At 40.9% G+C, this 24,037-nt stretch overlaps 1 protein-coding gene across 18 annotated transcripts in view; it reads right to left on the reverse strand.

Moving 5' to 3' along the window:
• Positions 1-24,037, reverse strand: part of ERC1 (ELKS/RAB6-interacting/CAST family member 1) — a 417,262-nt gene that overhangs the window by 68,324 nt on the left and 324,901 nt on the right. For all 18 annotated transcript variants that reach the window (XR_014233070.1, XM_082349076.1, XM_082349081.1 and 15 more), the window contains one exon: positions 20,381-20,525. Coding sequence is in view for 17 of the 18 variants with exons in the window: in XM_082349076.1 (XP_082205202.1) it covers positions 20,381-20,525 (145 nt within the window). In the remaining variant the exon portion in view is untranslated. The remainder of the gene's footprint in view (positions 1-20,380; positions 20,526-24,037) is intronic.

Here is a 24,037-nt window from a genome sequence, read left to right on the forward strand (position 1 = left end):
AATCTTCAAGAATTTGAAGCACTTTTAAGCACACACACACAGGAAAAAGATGCCTTTTAGATAAGAAGGATCAAAATTCTTGAAGTAAGAAGTTTTGAGGGAATTTTATGCTTTCTTTTTACAAAATCATGGTCCATGTGTGGAAAAGGAATGAATGGAATTGACTCAAAATAAAGTTAACTATAAATTGTACACTCATGAGCACGTACACTGAAGTATCTTTAAACAAACCCAGGGATGTGAGGGCATTTGGGTTCTTACTGGAAACCATCCATACGGAGAGCAACTGACAGAAGGCCAGACTCTGCAATACCACCTGTTCTTCCTGTTCTGTGAGACTTCATTATAAAAGGATTTCTCTGTACATATGTGCTTTCACAAACCTTCATACGTGGCTACGCTGGTAAAATCAGCAAATAACGACCAATGCATTCTAGGTGTCTTCTCTAGTCTCCAAAGTTACTTCTTTTTTTGTGAAATTGAGCTAAGCGGCTTTCAGTCTTTTGTGTAAAGGAAAAAAACCCCTGACATTTATTAGAATCAGGCCTTTCTAAAACAAAACAAAAAAAAGATTAAATTTTAAAAAGTATCTTAAACGATCTCATATTTAAGGTTGTGGAAATACTTCACTGATCATTTCAATAAACTCAAGTATTTGAAAAACTCTGATTTCTAGAAATAAACAAGAAGTACCAGGCATAGATAGGTTCTAATAAGGAATGAATACCCATTAAGGATCATTTAAAAGGCATCAGTGGCTGAATAAATTAGTGAAACTAGACAGCAAAACTTGTCTGCTACTAGAGGTATCATTTTCGAAAACACATCAATAAGTGACTGGGGCTGGCGGGTAGGGTAGTGATGAAAATTGTGATTTCAAAAAAACAGGGTTATCTGAATACTGGCACTAAAGTTCAACCTCTACTCAGGTCACTTAGATATCTAAACCTAAAACATAACTATTGCCTTACTAAAGAGAAAAGGTAGTTTGGCCTAAGTCTTCCTTCAAAAATAAAGGTTAGCTTTAACTTCTGCTTCTAGAAGATGGAGCAGACATACTTTTCCCCATACCTCTGATGAGTACAAAAGTAAAACTAAAAACTATCTGTAAGCTATACATACAAATGTAAAACTACAGCCACACCAACATAAAAAAGGTGGAGAGAAGACAGACTGGTTAAGGACACTGGGACCCAAAGAATGTCACAGGTGGTAAGTTCCCTGGATTTTCTTCTTGCCTCATATATCAGACCTGGAGCTGGAAACCAGCGACCTGGAAGCACCAACAGTCACAGACAACAAAAGCCTGGGCTCTCTAGCCCAGGAGGCCTAGAGGGGAAAGGGGCAGCCTAGCAAGATAAAAACATTTTAGACAATAATCAATCTACTCTACACCCCACGATCAATCCCTAAAAGAGAAGAGCTGCATTAGAAGCCCATGCATTGTTTAAACCCAGTCTCCAATGCATTTCAATACAGATACAAGAGATACAGAGCCATTCACGTATTACTTTATGTTGGATGACCTTGCATACTATTCAGAAGTAACATCAAGGACAAATTCACCTTGTTTTACACTGCTTGCCATTTAAAAGAATATTAAAACACTGGCGAATACAAAGGTCAAGGTTACAACATGTTTCAGAGGAGCAAGTGAACAGTTATTTTAAATTAAAATACACCACACTGTCAATCAGTAGGTGTTTGAAGAAAAAAAAAAAAAAAAGGTCACAGGAAAAACTGCCACCCGTGGCAGCAAAGCTAAATGGTGAGCTGGGGTCTGTACCCCACAGCCTCTCCTCCCCCTGGGCAGGTGTCAGAGGAAGCCAAGGAGGGGGCAGTAACCAAGCCCCCCCAGTGGCAGCGGGGACAGGCTGGGCGGAGCGGTGAGTCCCACCCTGGGAAGTGTCAGAGGAGGCCCAGTGCTGCACAGCAGGAAGGAGGCCACCCCACAGTGCTTATGGAGGGGGTCCTACACATCCCGGCAGGGATTAGTCAGGGGAGGCCTAGCAGGGGTACAATTCATACCTCTGCCCGGAGTGACGGGGAGGCCACTCCCTGGGTGTCAACAGAGGCAGAGGGGAGCCTGGATTTGCCTCCACCGGGCAGTAATGAGGCCCCACCACCCTCTCCTCTCTGGAGTGCACCAACGAAAACCAGCTGGCAGAGACGGTTTAAATAAGATCCAGAGTCACAGGGCGTGACCCAGACCCCAAATGTCCAGGCACCGATAAAAAATCACTCATACTGAGAACCAGGAAGATCTCCAACTGAATGAAAAAAAGACAACTATGGTTAAAGGCACAGGGGAAGCGAAAACCTTCTTTCTGACAACAGACTCAGGTATTTGGGCAGCAGCTGATTAGCTACCGCAGCTGGACTGTGAGGGGCCAGAAGCAGCCAGAAGCTGCCCCGGAGGCCTGCCCACAGAGTACCCCCGTCCCCAGCAAGCCTTGGTTCACCTCCTCCCAACCCTGGGACAACTTGGGGAGTCAGGCAGTGGGGGGCTGCTGTGTCTGCAGTAGACCTAACTCTTAGCAGCCGCTTCTGGGAAAGTTCTAGGTCAGGAGAGCCTATCCAGTCCAGGTCTCTGTAGCCATCTGACCACAAGTTAGTCTGCAACTGGGTTCATCTAATCACCCAAAACTACAGCTTTATTTTGGTGGTAAGGACACCCCAGCCCCGAGAACCAACAGCACCCCTGCACTTCCTAGGCATGTGCAGGTAGGTCCTTTTGACTAGCCTCCCTGTTTTTAGGTTAAGAAAAACTCCTTCTTTCTCACACATGTAGCTCCTTCCATTTAGATAAATAATAATAGTAAATATTAATTTTATCAACTCATAAGTTATCAATATATTTTTACTTTTATTGATTTGAAAATTACTTTATTAATTTTGAAACTTATTGATTTATTAATCAATATTAATGGACAGCTGGTGTTTATAATATAATTGATTTTTTAAAATTCTTAGTTTATGTCACTGAGGATTATACTGTCCTAGAAATACACAGAAATTTACTGGCTAAGGATCAGTTCTAATTATATCAAGATGTTAAGTGCAATTTATTACCCAACTATATGAAAGACTAGTTCATGAAATAACTGTGGCACTTAAAGTGAATAGGTTAACCTAACCAAGAGTTAAAAAAAGAAAAGGTACTAGATATTTTTGCTAAGGGATCAAATGCAGAAAGATTTAAAACTTTAGGTTCTTTAAGGAAAATAGAGAAAATAACCTGAAATCGATAGCATTTAGACTGAATTGTTTTCGGTAAGGAATTTTTTTACCCTACATTTATTTTACCTCTTCAAAATACGGCTGTAGCATTTTTACCTCCCATCCTCCTTGTTTCCAGGAACATATCTTTAATTTAAAATGTCAAAACAGCAAAAAGCCTGTGGGGTACATAATATCACAATTACCTGTGATACACTGTGCCATAAATGCTTAAAGCATTCTCAACACATGCAAATCATGGAAAAAAGATCTTAAAAGCCCTGAAACCTTATAAAAAACTTCCAGCAGTTCTTATCCAATAAAGCCGATTCTGAACTTTTAACAATCGGGTGGTGTACAGAGGGCATCTGTTTGCTGAGTTATATTACGTAAGGATTAAAAGAATGGCATGTGTTTATATTTTCACGCAAGGGTCAGAAAACAGTAAAAAGTAAACATAACGCCTATATTCTCTCTTGAGTAAGCAAATACATTTTTTATGGCTTTAACTGGTACTTCTATTTTGATGACTCCAGAAATCAGTATTTCTAGCTCTCACCTCTATCTTCAGTCTAACTGCCTTCTTGATTATTTCCACCTAGGTGTATACACAGATACCTCATCACATTCCAAATATGGCCTTTCCTCTGGACCATTGGTCCCAACTAGCAAAGCCACCTCCACTTACGTGCCTCAGACATTCCACGCTGGCCAGCGGTGTGTGGGTGGGAGTGATCTCAGGGCCCAAGTGCGGAAGCAGCAGCACCCAACCCGCCAGCTCTCCCTTCCTCTGCTGCAGTGACTAAGGAGGCCTCATGCTGAGAGATTAGCTACAAAAACTGAAGCAGGCCTGGATCACAGAACTGCTGCACGCAGAGACCCGCAGTGGACCCCACATGACTGAGATGCATTAAACCACAGTGATGAGCCTAGACTAGGCACTACCCCCCCATCTCAACTGCCCTCTATCTTAAAATTTTTAATTAATTTTTCCTCTTTTTTTTTATTGTGGTAAAACATATATAAAATCTGCTGTTTTAACCACCTTAGGTATACAGTTCAGCGGTATTAAATACATTTTCACTGTTGTGCAGCCATCACCACCATCCATCCCCACAACCCCTCATCCCGTAAAACTGAAACTCTATACCCTTCAGACGATAACTCCCTATTCTCCCCTGCCCCACCCCTGGCAGCTACCATTCCACTGTCTTTACGACTTCGATTACTCTAAGTACCTCGCATATGTGGACTCATACAGTATTTGATTTTTTGTGATTGGCTATTTTCACTGAGCATAACATCCTCAAGTTTCATCCATGTTGTAGCATTTTGCAGATTTTTAAAGTCTGAATAATGTTGCCTTGTATGTACAGACCACATTTTGCTTATCCGTATTCCTTGACTGATGGACGCTATGGTTTCTTCCACATCTTAGCTATTGTGAATAATGCTGTTCTGAATATAAGTGTACAAATATCTTGTCAAGATCCTGCCTTCAATTCCTTGGATAAATACCCAGAAGTGGAACTGCTGGATCATATGGTAATTCCATTTTAAATTTTTTGAGGAACTGCCATACTGTTTTCCACAGCAACCATACCATCTTACATTCTAATACTGCACAAGGATTCCAATTTCTCTGCATCTTAGCTAACACTTGCTTTCTGTTTTGATAATAGCCATCCTAATGGGTGTGACATGGTATCTCATTATAGTTTGATTTGCATTTCCCTAAGATTAGTGATGTCGAGCATATTTTCACATTCTTATTGGCCATTTGTATGTCTTTGGAGAAATGTCTATGCAAGTCCTTTGCCTATTTTTGAATTGGGTTGTTTTTTTTGTTTGTTAGGTTTTAAAAGTTCTCTATATATTCTGTGTATTAATCCCTTATCAGACATGATTTGCAAATATTTTCTCCCATCTGCTGGTTTCCTTTTTATTCTGTTGTGTCTTTTTGATACACAAAATTTTAAAATTTTCATAAGTCCAATTTGCCTATTTCTTTTGTGACCTGTGTCTTTAGTATCACATCCAATAAATCACTGTCAAATCCAATGTCATGAAGTTTTTATACTGCTTTCTTCTAAAAATTTTATTGTTTTAGGTCTCATGCTCTGGTCCTTGACTCAACTGGATTTAATTTTTGTATATGGTGTTAGGTAAGGGTCCAAATTCATTCTTTAGCATGTGGATATCCAGTTTTCCCAGCACCATTTGTTGAATTGACTGTCCTTTTCCCATTGAATGGTACTGGCACCCTTGTCAAAAATCATCTGACCATGTTAAGGGTTTATTTCTGGGCTCTCTATTCTATTCCACTGGTCTATACATCTGTCTTTATGCTAATAGCACATTGTTTTGATGCTTTTAGATTTGTAGTGAGTTTTGAAATCAGGAACTGTGAGTTCTCCAGTTTTGTTCTTTTTCAAGATTGTTCTGGCTTATTCAGGCTCCCTTGAGATTGATTCCACACAGACATTAGGATGGGTTTTCTATTTCTGAAAAAAAGCATCTCTGGAATTTATATGTGACTGCATGAATCTGTAGATTGCTTTGGGTAGTAGTGATATTTTAACAATTTTAAGTCTTCCAAAACCATGAACCAGGAATATGTTTCCATTAATTTATGTCTTCTTTAAATTCTTTCAGCAATGTTTTGTATTTTTCATTGTACAAGTCTATCACCTCTTTGGTTAAGTTAATTCCTCAGTATTTTAATCTTTTTAATGCTATTGTGTGTGAAATTGTTTTTGTAATTTCTTTCTCAGGTTGTTCATTGTTAGTGTATAAAAACGCAAACAAATTTTTAGATGTTGACTTTAAAAAAAATTTTTTTTGAAGATTACTATTATTCTATTTTATTTGTTTATTTATTGGCTGCATTGGGTCTCAGCTGTGGCATGTGGGATCTTCCATTGCGGCACGCAGGCTCTTCGTTGCAGTGGGCGGGCTTCTCTCTAATTGTGGCATGCGGGCTCATCAGTTGCGGCACGCAGGCTCTCTAGTTGTGGCACGTAGGCTCCAGGGCGTGCGGGCTCAGTAGTTGCAGCACGTGGGCTCCAAAGTGTGTGGGCTCTGTTGTCGTGGTGTGCAGGCTTCAGAGTGCGTGGTTTCTGTAGTTGTGGCACGCAGGCTCTCTAGTTGTGGCATGCGAGCTCAGTAGCTGCAGTGTGCGGGCTTACTTGCCCCATTGCATGTGGGATCTTAGTTCCCCAACCAGGGATTGAACCAGCGTCCCCTGCATTGCAAGACAGATTCTTAACCACTGGACCACCAGGGAAGTCCTGTATGTTGACTCTTTGCATCCTACTTTGCTGAATTCATTTACTAGTTCTAACAGCTTTTTTTTCTGTGAGAAATCCTTACGGTTTTCTACATATAAGCTCATACCACCTGCAAACAGAGATAATTCTACTTCTTCCTGTCCAAATTGGAGTTCTTTTATTTATTTATTTATTTTTCCCTAACTGCTCTGGATAGAACTCCCAGTACTATGTTGAAAAGAAGTGGTGAGGGACTTCCCTGGCAGTCCAGTGGCTGAGACTTTGCCTTCCAATGCAGAGGGTGTGGTTTCAATCCCTGGTTGGGGAGCTAAGATGCCACATGCCTTGCAGTGAAAAAACCAAAGCTTGAAGCAGAAGCAATATTGTAACAAATTCAATAAAGACTTTAAAAATGGTCCACATAAAAAAAAAAAGTCTTAAAAAGAAAAAAGGCAAAGAAGTGGTGAAAGCAGGTATTCTTGCCTTGTTCCTGATCTCAGAGGAAAAGGTTTCATTTCAGTCTTTCACTATTGAGAATGATGTTTGCTGTGGGATTTTCATATATGGATTTTATTATGTGGAGGTAGTTGAGTCTTTTTATCATAAAAGGGTGTTGAATTTTGTCAAATCAATTGAGATGATCGTGTGATTTTTTTCCCCTTTATTCTGAAGATGTGGTTTATTACATTGAATAATTTTTATATGTTGAACCAGCCTTGCACTCTGGGAACAAATCCCTCTTAGCCATGATATATGATGTTTTAATATGCTGTTGAACTCTGTATGCTAGTATTTTGCTGAGGATTTCTGCAACAATGTTCATAAAAGATACTGGTTTGTAGTTTTGATTTTTTGTAGTCTCTTTGCCTGGCTTTGTTTTCAGGGTAATGCTGGCCTCACAGAATGAATTAGGAAGTATTCCTTTGCCTTCAATTTTTGGGAAACATCTGAGGAGGATAGGTATTAGTTCTTCTTTAAATGTTCTTCTTTAAAGAATTCAGGAATGAAGTCATCAGGTCTAGGGCTTTTCTTTGTCGAGAGATTTTTGATTACTGATTCAATCTTCTTACTAGGTCTAACTCAGATTTTCTATTTCTTCATGATTTAATCTTGGTAGTTTTTTTGCTTCTAGGAATTTGTCTGTTTCATCTAGGTTATCCCGTTTTTTGGCTTACAACTGTTCACAGAACTCTCTTATAATCCTTTCTATTTGTGGAGAATCAGTAGTAACGTCCCCATTTTCATTTCTGACTTTAGTAATTGAGATTTCCTTTTTTTTCCTTAGTCCATATAGCTAAAAGTTTATCAATTTTGTTGACTTTTTCAAAGCAAAAGTTTCATTGGTTTTACTGATTTTTCTCTACTGTTTTTCTATTCTCTATTTTATTGATCTCTGCTTAAATCTTTATTATTTCCTTTCTTCTGCTGGCTTTGGGTTAGTTTGCTTTCGTTCTTCTACTTCCATAAATTATAAAGTTATATTGTTGATTTGAGATCTTTCTTGTTTTTTAACGTAAGCATTTGCAGCTACAAATTTCCCACAGCACTGCTTTCACTATGTCCCAGAAGTTTTGGTAAGTTGTATTTTCATTTTCATTCACCGCTAAGTATTTTCTAATTTCCCTAGTGATTTCTTCTTTGATCTGTTGGTTGCTTAAATGTGTAGTGTTGAATTTCCACAACTTTGTAAATTTTTAGGTTTCACTTTCATTACTAATTTCTAACTTCAGCCTGTTGTGGTCAGAGAAGATACTTTGTATGATATCTATCTTTTAAAATCTATTGTGGTCTAACATATGGTCCATCCTGGAAAACACCCCACGTGCATGTGAGAAGACTGTGTACAGGCATACCTTGGAGATACTGAGCGTCAGTTCCAGACCCATGCGATAAAGCAAATATTGCAATAAGTGAGTCACGTGAATTTTTTTCTTTCCCAGTGCATAAAAAGTTATGTTTACACTATACTGTAGCCTATTAAATGTGTAATAAAAAATTACAGACTTTAATTAAAAAACATTGCTAAAAACTGCAAACTATCATCTGAGCCTTCAGTGAGTTGTAGAAGTAAAATCAAAGATCACTGATCGCAGATCACTGTAACAAATATGATAATAATGGGAAAATCTGAAATATTGTGAGAATTACCAAAATGTGACATACAGACACAAAGTGAGCAAATGGTGTCAGAAAAGAGTCACCTACAGACTTGCTTGATGCAAGGTTGTCACAAACCTTCAATTTGTAAAAAAAAAAAAAAAAAAACAACCAAAAAACCTCCAACAACAACAACAAAACATAGTATCTGTGAAGCACAATGAAATGAAGTGCAATAAAATGAGGTATGCCTGTCTGCTGTTACTGCTGGGTAGAGTGTTTTGTATATGTCTGTAATGTCTAATTGTTTTACTGTGTTGTTTAAATCTGTTATTTCCTTACTTATGTTCTGTCTGGTTGTTCTATCCATTACTGTGAATGCGGTACTGAAGTCTCCAACTATTACTGTAGAACTGTCTACTTGTTCCTTCAATTATGTCAGGTTTTGCTTCATATATTTTGATGGTCTGTCCATTGGTGTGTAAATGTTTATATCTGTTTCACTGTCCTGTTGTATTGAACCTTTCATTAATATATAACATCCTTCTTTGTCTTTTGTAAACTTTTTCAATTTAAAGTCTGTTTTCTTATATTAGTAGAGCCACTTATGCTCTCTTATGGTCACCATTTGCATGGAGTATCTTTTTCCATCCTTTCATTTTTAAACTTTTTTGTGTCTTTGGACATCAAGTGGGCCTCCTGATGACAGCATGTAGTTGGTTTATCTGTTTTTATCCAACCAGTCAATCTCTGTCTTTTGATTGGAGAGTTTAACCAATTTACATTTAAAGTAATTACTCATAAGGAGGGGCCTACTTCTGTCATTGTGCTATTTATTTTCTACAGGCCCTATAGTTTTTTGTCCCAAACTTCTTTTTTTTTTTTAATGGTATTACTTTTTTTTTAAATTTTTATTTATTTATTTATTTATTTATGGCTGTGTTGGGTCTTCGTTTCTGTGCGAGGGCTTTCTCTAGTTGCGGCAAGTGGGGGCCACTCTTCATCGCGGTGCGCAGGCCTCTCACTATCGCGGTCTCTCTTGTTGCGGAGCACAGGCTCCAGATGCGCAGGCTCAGCAATTGTGGCTCACAGGCCTAGTCGCTCCGCGGCATGTGGGATCTTCCCAGACCAGGGCTCGAACCCATGTCCTCTGCATTGGCAGGCAGATTCTCAACCACTGCGCCACCAGGGAAGCCCCCTCACTTCTTGCATTACTGTCTTCTCTTGTATTTAGTTGATTTTTTTTTGGTAGCAAAATGTTTAAATTCCTTTCTTACTTCCTTTTGTGTATATTCTATATCTATTTTCTTTGTGGCTACCGTGGGGATTATACCTAACATCCTAAAGTTATAACTGTCTAATCTGAATTTACACCAGCTTAACTTCAATAACATATAAAAACTCCGCTCCTTTACAGCTCTGTTCCCACCCTTTCTAGCTGTTGATGTCACAAAACTACATGTTTATACAATGTGTAACCCAAAACATAAAAGTAATTCTTTTTAATGCACCAGTCTCCTAAGTTATGTAGAAAACAAGATGTGGAGTTACATACCAAAGTTACAGTAATATGAGCTTTTACACATAATTTTTTTCCCTTAAATCTATTAGTTTCTTAAATGATGCATAAAACAAACTACAGTTACAAACCATTGTTACAATACTAGCTTTTATAATTGCCCATGTATTTACCTTTACTGAGATCTTTATTTCTCCATGCAGCTACATGCTACTGTCTAGTGTCCTTTCATTTCACCCTGCAGGACTCCTGTGAGCATTTCTTGCAGGGCAGATCTAGTGGTCATGATCTCCCGCAGCTTTTGTTTAACTCAGACTGTCTTAATTTCTCCCTCATTTTTCAAGGATAGTTTTACTGGATATAGGGTTCTTGGTTTTTTTCTTTTAGCTCTTTGAATATATCAGCCTCCCCAAAAAAGTCTTCTGGCCTCCAAAGATTCCGAATGAGAAATCTGCTGAAAATCCTATTGAGGATCCCTTGTATGTGATGATTCTCTCTTCATCTTTTGAAAGTTTGATTATAATATGTCTCACTTTGAATTCATCTTACTTAGAGTTTGTTGAGATTCATGCATGTTTTTTTATATTTATGTCTTTCAGCAAATTTGGGAAGTTTTCACCATTATTTCTTCAGATATTCTCCCTGCCCCTTTCCCTCTCTCTTCTTCTGGGATTCCCGTGATGCGTATGTTGGTCCACTTAATGCTGTCCCATAGGTCCCTAGGCTCTGTTCACTTTTCTTAAATCATTTTTCTTTCTGTTCCTCAGCCTTGATAATTTCCATTATCCTATCCTCAAGTGCACCGATTCTTTCTTCTGCCTGCTCAAATTTGCCTCAGAATCCCTCTAAGTGAATATTTCATTTCAGTTAATGCACTTTTCAGCTCCAGAATTTCTTTTTACTTTCTTTTTAGGTTTTCTGTCTCTTTATTGATATTTCCATTTATTCACACATCATCTTCTTGACATCCTCATTCCAAAAGGGAGAAGTTGGAAGGAGTAAAGGGGTTGTCAGTTCCAAGCAAGTTTGAAATCCAGCAGAACACATTCCACTAGGCTTCAAGGCCTGTGAACAAGGCCTCTGTGACTCAAGGCTGTGCCCTCTGGCCACGTGGTGGCTTCACTGGCCTCTGCCTCCAGGCACCCAGCAGCTCCGCTGACACAAAATCTTAAATTTAAAGTCTTGATTTTAAGGTAAAACTAATCAATACTATCAGAATTCAGGCAAGCAGTCACTTGCAGGACTGAGCAGGGTATAGAGCCTGAAAGGGAGCATGAGGGCTTGCTTTTGGGGTGCTGGTAATGATCTGCTTCTTGGATGTGTATGCTGGTTATATGAGAGCGTTTCCTTGTGAACATTCATTGACATGTACGCTTAGATGTGTACTTTTCTATGTGTATATTTCAATAAAAAAGATTTTTTAAAAAAGGTTGTATAACAAGAAGATTTCAGCAATAGAGGAAATTATCTGTGGACAGAGAGAGTTATTTCCTTTAATTTAGCTCATGTTTTGTCATTTTCTACAATTAAAACATTATGGTAATGAAAAGAAGATGTTAAGTTATGGCTGTTCCTACCAGCTGACATAAAAGTGAGAGACCTATTTTAGTCTCAGAGTATTAAAAGATATAATTTAGCTATTTTAATATTATATAGTAAGAGAAATAGTTATTTCAGTGCATGGTCATAAGAACAGTTGTAAGACAGTGGCTAGTAATATCATTACCATTCAGGAAGATAATCCAGGATTAGGAAATACTGCTATAAACAGTGAATGTCTAAATACAGTTAAAGATGGCAATCAGCTGAATTAGAATCAGCCTTGAAAACTGCTTTCCTGTAGCATATAGCTCTGCCTGGTTATTTTTTCTAAACAATAAGGCGGATAGGGAGGCAACTGTGAGGAAAACTGTTGCAGACGTAACTTGATCTTACAAGTCTTCCAGTTAGCAGAGACTGGGACAGAGCTGACTAGAGGGATAGCACACAGTGCGTCCTTTCTCTGGATCCAGGCCAGTGACTGAGAGCCGATGAAGAAGTCAACCAGGTTCTTACAGGTGTTTAATGTGAGTCTTAATATACAGCTAGGTATTGGTTTCAGGCCTGCAAGGTGGATACATTTGCGAAGAGCACATATATATTTAAACATAGTTCAATCTCTTTGGATATTTCTGATGAACTGGCTCATTAAAGTGCTAGGGAGGCCTGAAAGGTGCATGTTCAAACCTATTTTCAGAGACCCCCTAATTTTAGAGTTGACTACTATTAGGCTGCAATTTCATACAAGTCCAGGAAAAACACCATACCCAATTCAGAATGCCATATTGAGGAGCATGACTGGCAATACCACAAACTTTATTTTAAGCATTCTCTACCTTGAAAAACAGCTACCACAAATCCCGTTTTAGTACTAAAGCTCATCAATTTATTTAGTTAATTAAATTCTTACACTGTATAAAATCTTTGCAATACAGGGGGAAAAGCTCTTGAACCTCAGGTATAATAGATGCTCATTCTTTGGCAGTCACTATTTTCTAGGAGCTTTTAATAGCTTTTCAATCTCTATTTGCTCTTCTTAAGAATGCAAATTTACTGATTCTTAAAAAATTCTGCTGCTCAAAAGATATCTTAATAAATGGTGTGTAGTATTTTGGGGCCAGATTTCCATATATCTGCCCATGTACATATATATGATAGTAACAGTCTTTTCACACCAGAATCATTTGTGATGGTAATTTAGGATTATGACCACACAGGTTTTCAAACTTGGCTGCTTAAAAAATGGGTCTGTCTGATTTCAGATGCTCTCTGAGTTCTCAATCAGAACTCTCTAACTCTCATTAATTCAGTCAACAATTTCTAAGATGACTGTTGAAAATGAGAAGGTATCTGTTGACGTAAGATGGGGAATAGATTTTGGCCTGTCAAGATTCTGACTTTTTAAACTGAGCGCAGTCCATTATGGTAATTTATTTTCACTGTAATTTAGAAAAGAGCTTATTAAAGTACTATTTATCACCAGAGAGAATTACTGCGTCATTAATAATACAGCTAAAGGCTACTGAAATCTCTAAGCAAAAGCCCACAATGATGGCAACACATTTCAGTGTAGTGACCGGCAGTGTTGGCGATGGAGTGACATGATTTGTTCTGAAGCCCAGCTCCATTGCTTACTAGCTATGTGACTTTGGGCAAATTACTCACTGTCTCCCTCTTAGCATCTCCTCTGTACAATAAGGATAACTGTACTTCACAGGGTTGTTGTGAAGAGTATATGAGTTAATTCATGTGAAGCACTCAAAACAAGAGTTAGCTCAATAAATTTTAGATATTCTTATCTGTGAATAATGTTTTCAAGAAAGCCAGATAGTACGGGTGATTTAATTTTGGTCATGTACATTGTCCATGGGAAGGGCATTCTGTGACAGGTAATGTCATAGTTTAATATTACTCCTCTCGTCCTTGAATACAAATATCATTTAATTCCATATTCACTTTTAGTAAGTATCCACATTAGTTCAAAAGGGACCAAAAGAGGCAGAAGGAATAGATCCTGTGGAGTACATTGGTCTGGACTGATTCCTGCCAAGAGAAGTTTAGTGGGGGAAAGGGGAACCACCCTAAACCAGCCTTCCTTTTATTCATGTTTAATGAGATCCTCAGACCAAGGTCAAGGAGCACAGGAAACAGTTATAAATCATGCCACCTGACAGGAGAAGGAATAGGAGGGGCACGTGCACTGGGGCAGGAAATCTAGGTTGATTTATTTGCATTGAGACAATTCAAGAGGGATCAGGAGACTCAGAAGGTTTATAAATTCCCTGTGACATCATAAAAGGCAGCAGTCTGACAATAGGAAGGGCAAGCTAGATCTGATGCTAGAAAAGAAGGGAAGAGTCTTATCAAATTTTTGTGAAGAATTTTTCTACATCTGGAATTGATGACAAAAAAGATGGAAGAGATGGAAGAAAGGAGGCTGGGAGGAGTCCAGATTTCCCCACATCTCCCAACCTCTGGACTGCACTTAACTCCAAGCAAGCAGAACTCATCAAAATATGATCTATTTCTTTGTAGGATACAAAAAAGGTTTCAAGGGGATAGTGAGTAACCAGGATTTTTTTTTTTAACTTTAAAATGCAATACTTACTACTTTCATAAAATAAGGAAATTTCTATAGACAGCTTTAAGCAATCCTTACATATGTGTTTTCTTATGCTTTACAATTCCTTCTTTTAAAACTGTTCCCAATGTCAGCAATTACCAGGTAATATAGCTACAGGTAAATATATTGACTTGTCAAAAATTGGAAAATACAGAACTTTAGACCTCAAAATTAATTTTATCTATCCATCTAATATTATAGATGAGGAAGATAAGACCAGAGAGGTAAGTTAGGAAGCTTGTGACCTGATTCATTAAAAAAACCGAAAGAATAAATTAGTGGCCAACACTTAGATATCAAGAGATTTGTAAGTGAAGGGGGTCAGAAAGTACAAACTTCCACTTATAAGATTAAGTCCTGGGAATATGATGTACAGCATGGTGACAAGAGTGAACAATACTGTGTTGTACATTTGAAGGTTACTGAGAGTCAAGATCTTAAAAGTTTTCATCACAAGAAAAAAAAAAACGTAACTGTGTGGTGATGGAGGTAAACTAAACTTACTGTGGTGATCGTTTCACAACATACACACATATCAACATCATTGTGTTGCACACCTAAAACCAATATAATGCTGTATGTCAATTACACCTCAATTTAAAAAGAGAGATTTATATATATGGATTCTCTGTGTTGGCGGGGGTTTGGATGACTGGATAACGCAGGGCTCTCGTCTTGCACGGTCACAACGAGCTGGAATTAAAAGCGGCAGCCTCTCTGGACAAAGCACATGGCCCCCAGTTCATCATGGTCTCTCCTCTCGTCTTACATGCGTCCCTCCCCTCTTGAGTTATGGCATCTGCCTGGCCCACACAGCCGTCGGGCTCGGGGCTATAAGGCATCTGAATAGTACTCTGTAGGTTGTGAAGTGCTGTGTATTAGTTGATGGGGCTATTACTGCTCCAGATGATACACCTAGTTGATCAACAGAGTTGGAGCTGGAGCTGAGGTCTGGAGCTGGAGCAACAGTTACCGGTGGGGATTCCTACATTTGAAGAGGACACTGTGGCTCAGAGTAAATAAGCAACAACTCGTAGGACAGCAAGTGAACAGTGCTGCTGCTTCTTTCCTCCTCCCTCTCGCATTTCAGCTTCTGCCCAAAGGAGGACGAATGTGTGAACGCAGAAAAGCAAAGAATGGCTTTGCTAATGTAAGGAAAAAAACCAATTCCATGGCTAGGAAATTCCAGACTACAAAGATGAGTCTTGAAGTGAAGATTAAAGCAGAGGTTAAGCTGAGGAAGTGGAAGGCAATTCCAGAGGTGAGGGCAGTGAACGGAAAAAGCTTTGCATCCAGTTCCTTTCAAATAGATCTGGATACCATCGGCAGGAAACATGTAGCTGATGCTAATGTCTGTAGTGGTTCAGAGGAAGAAGTATGTATACTGAATACTTAATATGTGAGACTCTAGAACTGAAGGGAGGTAGGATAATTAAAACGAGACGAGCACGTTTATCTGACCAAGTCAATACGGGCTGTCGAGCCACGAAATAAGGATTGAACTGTAATCGTCTACTCTGTCAACTTCTGGATATCGGATATTCTAACCAGCAGAAGGTTTTCACTCTCTATGATCACCACGTACCAGTCACCTTCAGGGGATAACGTCACACAGATGGCGGAGAGGCTGGCTCGTGGACACGGCAAGTACAGGACGGAGCAGGCAGGCCAGCACGACACACAGGGAAGGGGTCCTCCGGCGGCGCCAGACGCCCGTGCGTCCTCTGAGAGATGCCTGCTGCGTCCCAGCACCTGGCATCGCGGGGACGTGCTGAGTGGATGTGCGGACGCTGCCCTCACCACCGAGAAGGCAGGCGCTTAGCGAGGCGGCCAGACGCCTCTGGCTCTGCCCCCCACGAGCAGCCTCTGCAGCACTCCCGCTACCGCAACACTTGCTGTTTATTTTTTCCTTTGTTCACTGACAACTCAGGAGCTCTCTGTAGCTTTACCCTATTGCTGTTCTCTTCTCATAGAACGTAAAATCGCTTTGTTGTTCTCTCTCCAATGTTAGATGTCACTTTTAAACTAGTTTTAATACTATGATGAATGGGTTTTCCCAGCTGTTCCAGAACTGGTGGCCCGGGCCCAACGCCGGGGACAAAGGAGAGCTCAGCAGGTCACGTTCTAGAGAGCCCACAAAGGGGGTGGGGGGGGGCAGAAAAGGCACCACCGTCCACCAGGCCAGCCCCTCACAGCACATGCCTTCTCTGGGTTGAGACTGGCGTGCGGTGACGCTAAGTCTGGCAGAAGGAGTCTTGACGTCACGGGGAGCAGACAGTCATGCACAAGGGGGGCCCCTGTGCTCAGTGAGAGAGGCTCAAAGAGAATTCAGCCCTAAATCCTAGAGTCCTCAATCTTGAAGACGGGGTGTGAGTAGAAGAAAAGGAAACAGGCTTCTCCTTCCTTTGTTTGGTACCTACTCAGGCATCAGACTTGTTGGTTTGCCTTGTGCTTATCTGAGGAGGAGAAAGGACACCCAGAGACAGAGGGCAGGATGGACAGAGGAGCACGTGGCAGCCGACACGCTCCCTCCCACTCTTCAGCCCAGCAAGGAGCAGCCAGGTCCGCGTCTTCCGGGCACTGCTCACCCCTCGGGGGTCAACGTTGGCCAGAGAAGCAGCATCAAAGGGCTGCAATGGCATCAGAGGACCCCAACGCCAAAGGAAGAGGGAGAAAGGCATGAAGAGGACAGAACCTGTCCCTTCCTGCTGCAGGCCCCTCTTGGGGGCGGAGGCAGGCAAGAGAAGATGAAGCGAGTTCTGCTCTGCTGCCTCACCTGCCTTCTGAGGTCAGAGAGTAAAGTGGCCTTTTCTAGAGCTGCACGTACACGTGGAGTCATACAGCACGTTCTCCTCTACGTCTGAGCAGTGTCTTGCCACAGGAGGACACCACTGTTTGCTTGTTCACGCACTGCTCGCAGCAGCCAGCCTTCCAGGCCGCCTGCACTGGTCCCCCCACATTGTAGGCGGCTGGTGTACGTGGTCAACAGGACAAGGGGAAGTGATGGCGTGTCCCTTCCGAGACAGGTTATAAGGACATTGTGGCTTCCATCGTGGCTGCTCTCTTCCCCTCCCCTGGATCATGTGCTTTGGGGAAGCCAGCCCCATGTCCTAAGTAACCTCATGGAGAAGCCTAAAAGGTGCAGAGCCCTGGGCCATGTGAGTGACCCTGGAAGTGAGCCCTGTAGCCCCAGCCAAGCGTCAGGTAACTGCAGGCCTGGCCAAGAGCCTGACTGCAAACTCATGGGGACCCTGAGTGAGAACGACCAGCTTGGGCCGGTGTCCTGGGCCTGCTCAGCGGCTGTCAGAACCCTTAGTTCTACCCGATGAAGCAACAAGTCAGGGGAGAAGTATCATGCAGGTACCCTGTGTGTCACGGGCAGCTCCCTGGAGACTAACCAACTGGTAACAGGAGAGCGGGCAGAACTTAGTGAAAGACAATTACTGAAAGCAAGATTCACTTAATTCAGATATTTTTTCATACTGGACCTACTGAAAATACTTGGGGCAACAGTGAAGTCCCCCCTTTTCCATTAAGAACTTAGGGATTAGGGAAATTAAGTGGTCTTGTGAGGTTAAAGAAGTAAAATACACAAAACACAACAGAAAACTAAGGAAGTCTGTGAAAATGCTTGTCTGAAGAGGACAGGATCCCCCCACTGCCGCCAGGACCACCCGGGGGTCACGCAAGGAAGGAGAGGGGGGACCGCTGGGAAAAGACTGCAGGGACAGAAGGGCGGTGTTTGGTCTGGGACAGTGAAACAGAAGACCAGAGATCCAGTGAGCAGGCTCGGCCAGGTGAGCAGGTGACAGCGTGTCTGTCTGACATCAGCTCACTTCCCCAGTGACAGACTCGTTTCCGCAGAACATGCACCAGGAGACCTCAGCTCACGGCGCAGCTCTGCACGGACACACTACTCGTCTCAAGGTCTTGGTCCTCTCTGAAGACACTGACTGATCCTCACTAACTGCTCCCTAGTGGAACAGGAGATAGCATCCACTTCCTAGCTGGGAGGATGAAGCACAGACCAGCGCAGCCCACCCGAGTGTTCTGCGCCCACTGCACAAGCACAGATGCATCGTTTACGACCCCTCCAGCCTCCTCAGTCAGCTGAGCTGGCCTTATCCATTCATAATTCTCCTACTGAACATAACGGAAACTGATAATTTGTTCAGAAAATATGAAATAAGGACCAATTAGAATTAGTTACAGCTCTTAAAATCAGACAGATTGAGCAATGTGAGCCGGGGTGACAAACTGCTGATAAATTTTTTTGCTCAGTTTTCTTCTGTAATATGAAAGAAGTCTATCTCTCTCTCGCTCTCTTTTTTTTTTTTTGTCAAGCTAGGTGACCTGAAAATGTTTATGTGGCAGAATTCCCACAAATGATGGATAAAGTGGTTGAACTTGCAATAAAGGGAGGCCCCCAGAGCACCTTTGTTTTGCTTTCCCTTGGGTCACTGGCACCCAGGAGAGGGTGAAAGTTCACAGTGAATTCCATCTCTTAAAGGGATGAACGTCTAGGGGTCCCAGAGCTTAAGTGGGTAAAAGTTTTCTTTCACTTGCAAGTGAGCACTGGGTTATTTTTGCTGGTCATCTGTCTATCTTGCAGTAGGGAACATCTTCTGGTGTTTTCTCAGCAAAGTCAGCCACATAAATAAAGTCTATTTATAAGCAGTTTTATTAGTCTTTAAAATAGAGAAAATATCTTTATTGTGTAAATAGTGATTCTTGTTTATCTGAACATTTAATATGATGCTAGGACTTCCCTGGTGGCGCAGTGGTTAAGAATCCGCCTGCCAATGCAGGGGACACGGGTTCAAGCCCTGGTCCGGGAGGATCCCACATGCCGTGGAGCAACTAAGTTCGTGCGCCACGACTACTGAGCCCTCATGCCTAGAGCTGGTGCTCCACAACAAGAGAAGCCACCGCACCGCAACAAAGAGTAGCCCCCGCTCGCCGCAACTAGAGAAAGCCCGCGCACAGCAACAAAGACCCAACACAGCCAAAAATAAATAAATGAAAAATGATGCTATCAATTGATGACTGATCCTCTAAAGTAGAAAAAAAGAAATTCCTTCACTTGAAAACGCTTTCCTACTCTGATTACTTCAGGCAGAAGGGCAAATGTGGGCAGCCCAAATGTACAGAAACGTGGCGGAGGATGCAGGGGATGACCCGGAAGGCAGGAGGCGGACACTCGTGTAGAACAGGAATGGCAGGAACAGCATTAGAGACGAAGAGGACTCAGACTCTGAAATTCAGCTTTCTCCTTGTCTTCAAAGGGGAAAAAGATCTGCCCCAGTTTTAAAATTGTGGTAAAGTATACACAACATAAAATTTACCATTTTAACCACTTTTAAGTGTGCAGTTCTGTCCATTAAGTATATTTACATTGTTGTGCAACCATCATCAATGAGGAAATTTCTAGCTTTTATTTTCACAGATGAAAGTTCTCATGTAAGTATTAAGCATTAAATTTGGGGAAGGTTTTGGGTGGAAAAGAAAAGGGCAAAACTTTGCTCTTACCATCAGAGCTTACCCAGCCTTGAATAACAGGAAATCACTTAAATGAAAATATCCTTAGTGCCTTCTGTAGCGGGAATCTGACTGGACGTAAGGAATAAGACTTTTCACCCGCTGGTGGTATGTGCACACCACCACCATCTCCACACCACTGCTGCCTGCCCTTACATGCGGCCTCTGTCCCAGAGGCACCACTGAGGACCCCAACAGCCCTTGCAGATACCCCACAGCGCTTGCCAAGGACCACGCAGTTGTCGGTGCTGTGGACGACCCCCGTGGCCTGACCCCGAGAGACATGCAAAAAAAACCAAAAAAAACCTTTTTCATTTCAAATGGGCAGAATTTCACTAATTTCATCCAGCCATTGCAAAAGTTAAAAATGTTCTCCTAAGACGTGTGACACCTTCTAAACCAGTCCTCTTACCAAGAATGCTCTGCGCTTCCTAGACAAAGCAGAGATTTGAAGGCTGAAGTCCCTGCTGGTGAAGATCAATTAGGTAAAGATCAGACATCTGGCCCGAGATGGGAGAGCTGAGCGCGTGAGCTGGCACGGACGCGGGCGGCACCCCCCAGCCCCACTGGTCATACCTGCTGCTTGAGCTGCTGCACGAGCCGGTCCTTCTCCCGCTTGAGGGCAGCCACTTCTTCCTGGGTCTTCTTCTTTGAGGATGAAAGCTCCAGAAGAGCTATATTGGCATCTTTTTCACTGATGGCGGCCAGAAGGGCTTCCTGCCTGCAAAAGAAAGAAAACATCCAGATTTCCATCTAGTCCTCACAGCAATCCGCAAGTTACTATTACCATTACCCCCATTTTATGGGTGATGAAACTAAGGCTTAGAGAGCGTATGCGGCTGCCCAAGTTCACACTTGAAGCAAATGGTCCGGGCAGGAATCCCATTCAGGGCTTCTTGACTCTAAATGTCTTTATCAGGTCGTTATACTGACATCTTAATAAAGAGTTCCCAGATCTAGTTGTAGTTAAACTTGGAAAGTAAACGAAGTTAATGACTTTTTTTTAAAGTAAGAATTATCCTGTCATCTATACATTTTACCCATTTGACTCATTCTTTTGATAAGTATTCTGTGGCTTCCAGGCAAACGAGGCACCACTAAAACTGAAAACATTTTTATGTACAGAATGTATAACAAACTGTAAACATTAGTAAATAGGATTCAGGAAATCAGCCAGCTGTTCCCGGGGCACTCTGAACATCTATGAATCTTTTTATCTCATCAATGCAAATAAGTTTCCAGTCAAGGCTTTACTTGGCAATGATCTGCACATTTTGAAACAACAATTTAAACTTCACTGATTCCTTGTGGTTTACCTAACAACTATTTTTGGGTTCATATCCAGAAGGAAAAGAAGGTGAGATTTTAGGGGAGGGGCGTTGAACTGAGAAATTTACAAAATAATCAGAATGAAGTTGGTGAACAATTAGTCTCACAGTCCAAATGCATTCCTCTATAGCTCATCTTTTATGTAATAAGTCATCTGGAAGAAGACAGATTTGATTTACAGGAACTATAAAAGAGGCCTGAGCTTTTGACCTGAGGAAATGCTGGATCTGAGAATGCACTGCCCAAGTTTAACCTTGCTTCTGTCTCTTGTTAAGATAATTACGCTTCAACAGCAGTCATATGGAAGAGTTTTAGTTTAGCCACAAACTGGAAGACTATCTTTTGCACATTCTGACAAGGATATTCTGTACTCAGGTGGGTAGGTCTGGGGAACTCTGAACAAGCAGTGCTGACAAATGGAAGACGTAGATCAGTTTACATCATGGAAATGAAGATTTGTTTAACTAGTCTTTGCTGTTGGAAGGGAAGATTCATTGACCTCAGTGTAACTTTCCACTGTCCTCACTCTATATGAGTCTAAGAAATGGCAGATGGCTTATCCCATGAAGTCAACACCAAAGGGATAACGACAGTCTAAATATATCCACTGACCACTTGAAAAAAATATGTTAAGTGGTGAAATGAGCTTAAAGGTGAAGGAGTTCAAGATGGTCTCACTCTGCGGTTTCCTGTTAATTGCTGTCATCTGTTCCCTTTTGGGGAGCCCAGAGACTGACAAGCTGGAATGAGAAATGTGCCTTCTCAATAAGGGGGCTGCATTTCTGTGCATCAATAGTCAGAATAACACATTTAGCAGCAGGCAAATAACAGAAGACGAATGAAAGATAAATTACTCTGTCCAGTTAGACCAAGTCATGAGAACTTCTGCCGAATGCAAGATAAAAGGTGATAGGATCTGAGTTCCATTCTGTACTTAAGGAAAGAAGCATCATAATATGAAATGGTAAAAATTATCCTATACTGTTGAAACATCTTGACTGAATTCCAAATTCTTTTATAAATGATATACTTGGCCAGCTAGTGTGGTACAGTTAATCTCTGGGGTAAAATGTCACATTCCCCAAATGCAATATGATATAACAGGTGCCAATTCATATTCTAAATTTTAAAATAAAGGATGTGGCACTGGAGTCTGAGCCATTGGAATGGTGCCTTTTTTAATAAGATATATATTTTGAAGTCTTTTTTTCTTTTTCTATACAATTCAAATAGAAATTTTATTATGTCATTGATGCTATTTACTTTTTATTGAGCACTGATAATACACTATGAACTGCACAGAATCAAATTTTCTCTCCCATACCCAAGGCTCTCACCCTCTAAAAATTCCCTAGCAGATTAACATACCACTGTCCTTTCCATTTTAAAACTATACTCTTGATATTGACTTCTACATGTGTATGTGCCTAAAAAGGGCAATTCACAGTCAAGAGAATGAAATGGTTTGATTACATATTGCACATATGATCATGTAAACTCTGGGTAATGTTAGTATCTTTCGTGGGTTTATTAGCTTTCAGGTTTTTCTCTTGTTTTTGGAAGGGGACAGAGATTGTACTGTTTTGCCTATAATTTTGGTAAATTTGCAATGGACACCATGGGAAGAACAACTTCTTGAACACAATTTGGAGGACAGGAACAAAACTAAAGCTAATAAATAGTAACAGCCATCTAATTTTTTGGGAATAAGAAAAACTCTTGTTCCCTCAATACATGTGATAGTAAAGACCATATTTGCAGTTGAGCTTATGTGGTTAAGTTTTACAAAGAACATTCAAGTGTCCAAACTAAAAAATTTTAAGAATACCCTGCTTTTCAGAGGGAATGGAATTTAGAGTGAAAAAAAAGCAAATAGCAAAAAGGATTTTATTTTAGTAGCCACCTATTCTTAATATAACTGCTTCTTTGAAAAAAAGGTATTTTCTGATAACAAAGTAATGTTCATTCATTGGCGAAAAACGGAAAGATACAGAAAACTGTGAAGAAGGAAATAAAAATACCTGAAATAAGTCCTTTCTAATCAGAGTCAACTACTTGAGAGCTGAAAGTCAGCTATTCTAACGCTAATATGGCTATTTCAAAGAAAATGAACCTTGCTGGGGATTAATAATCAACTTCAAAAGCTTTATTAATCCAAGGCTCTCCACAGAAAAGGAACACTTGCTGGTGGAACACTTCCTGACTTCATTTCCCATGAGCCCATAGGGAGTAACACAAGCACATGAAACACAAAAGGGAACATACATAGGCCACAAGCCCAGAGAAAAGAAGAACTAAAATGCTCTTCCTGCCAAATCACTCTCCTTGTTCTGTTAGTGGCTTTTCCTCAGTTAAAAATAAAAAAAAATTGAAAATGTGGACACAGAACCTTTCAAAGTGATTAGTAATTCCCTACTGCACGACTAACAGGCCCCCTGACTTGCATAATGAGTAGGTAGTAACAGAAATCCAACTTTAAGTCATTAGTCTAGTCACGCCATCCCTGGTGCTTTAAACTACCAGAACAGTTGAACCTGCCCTTTGACCTGCGAATTCTAATAGAATCAAGATGTCTCTAAAAGTTCTGCTGTGGCATTTGAGCTTCAAGAAATGGTAAGACCACCTTCTCTGTCCCCCTCCCCCTTCTAGCAAACTTCAGAAACAGGAGGCAAATACCCAAGGCAAGTGGAGCACAAAATCCTGCTGGTAACTCCTGAATCCTTAAGGACAACACACGAGCCCTCTCTTACTAGTAAACGACGGTGGTTAGCAATTTAAGAGTGAGTCCTAGGTAAGCGTGTGTTTAACAGAAATGCAAGACAGAAAAGGAGTATGAATGAAGGGATATTACAACAGTTTATTTTTCCCTCTTCCTCCAACTGGGTATTCCAAACGGAATGATTA

The sequence above is a fragment of the Balaenoptera borealis genome (assembly GCF_965194805.1).
Source record: "Balaenoptera borealis genome assembly, chromosome: 13".
NCBI classification, from domain to species: domain Eukaryota; kingdom Metazoa; phylum Chordata; class Mammalia; order Artiodactyla; family Balaenopteridae; genus Balaenoptera; species Balaenoptera borealis.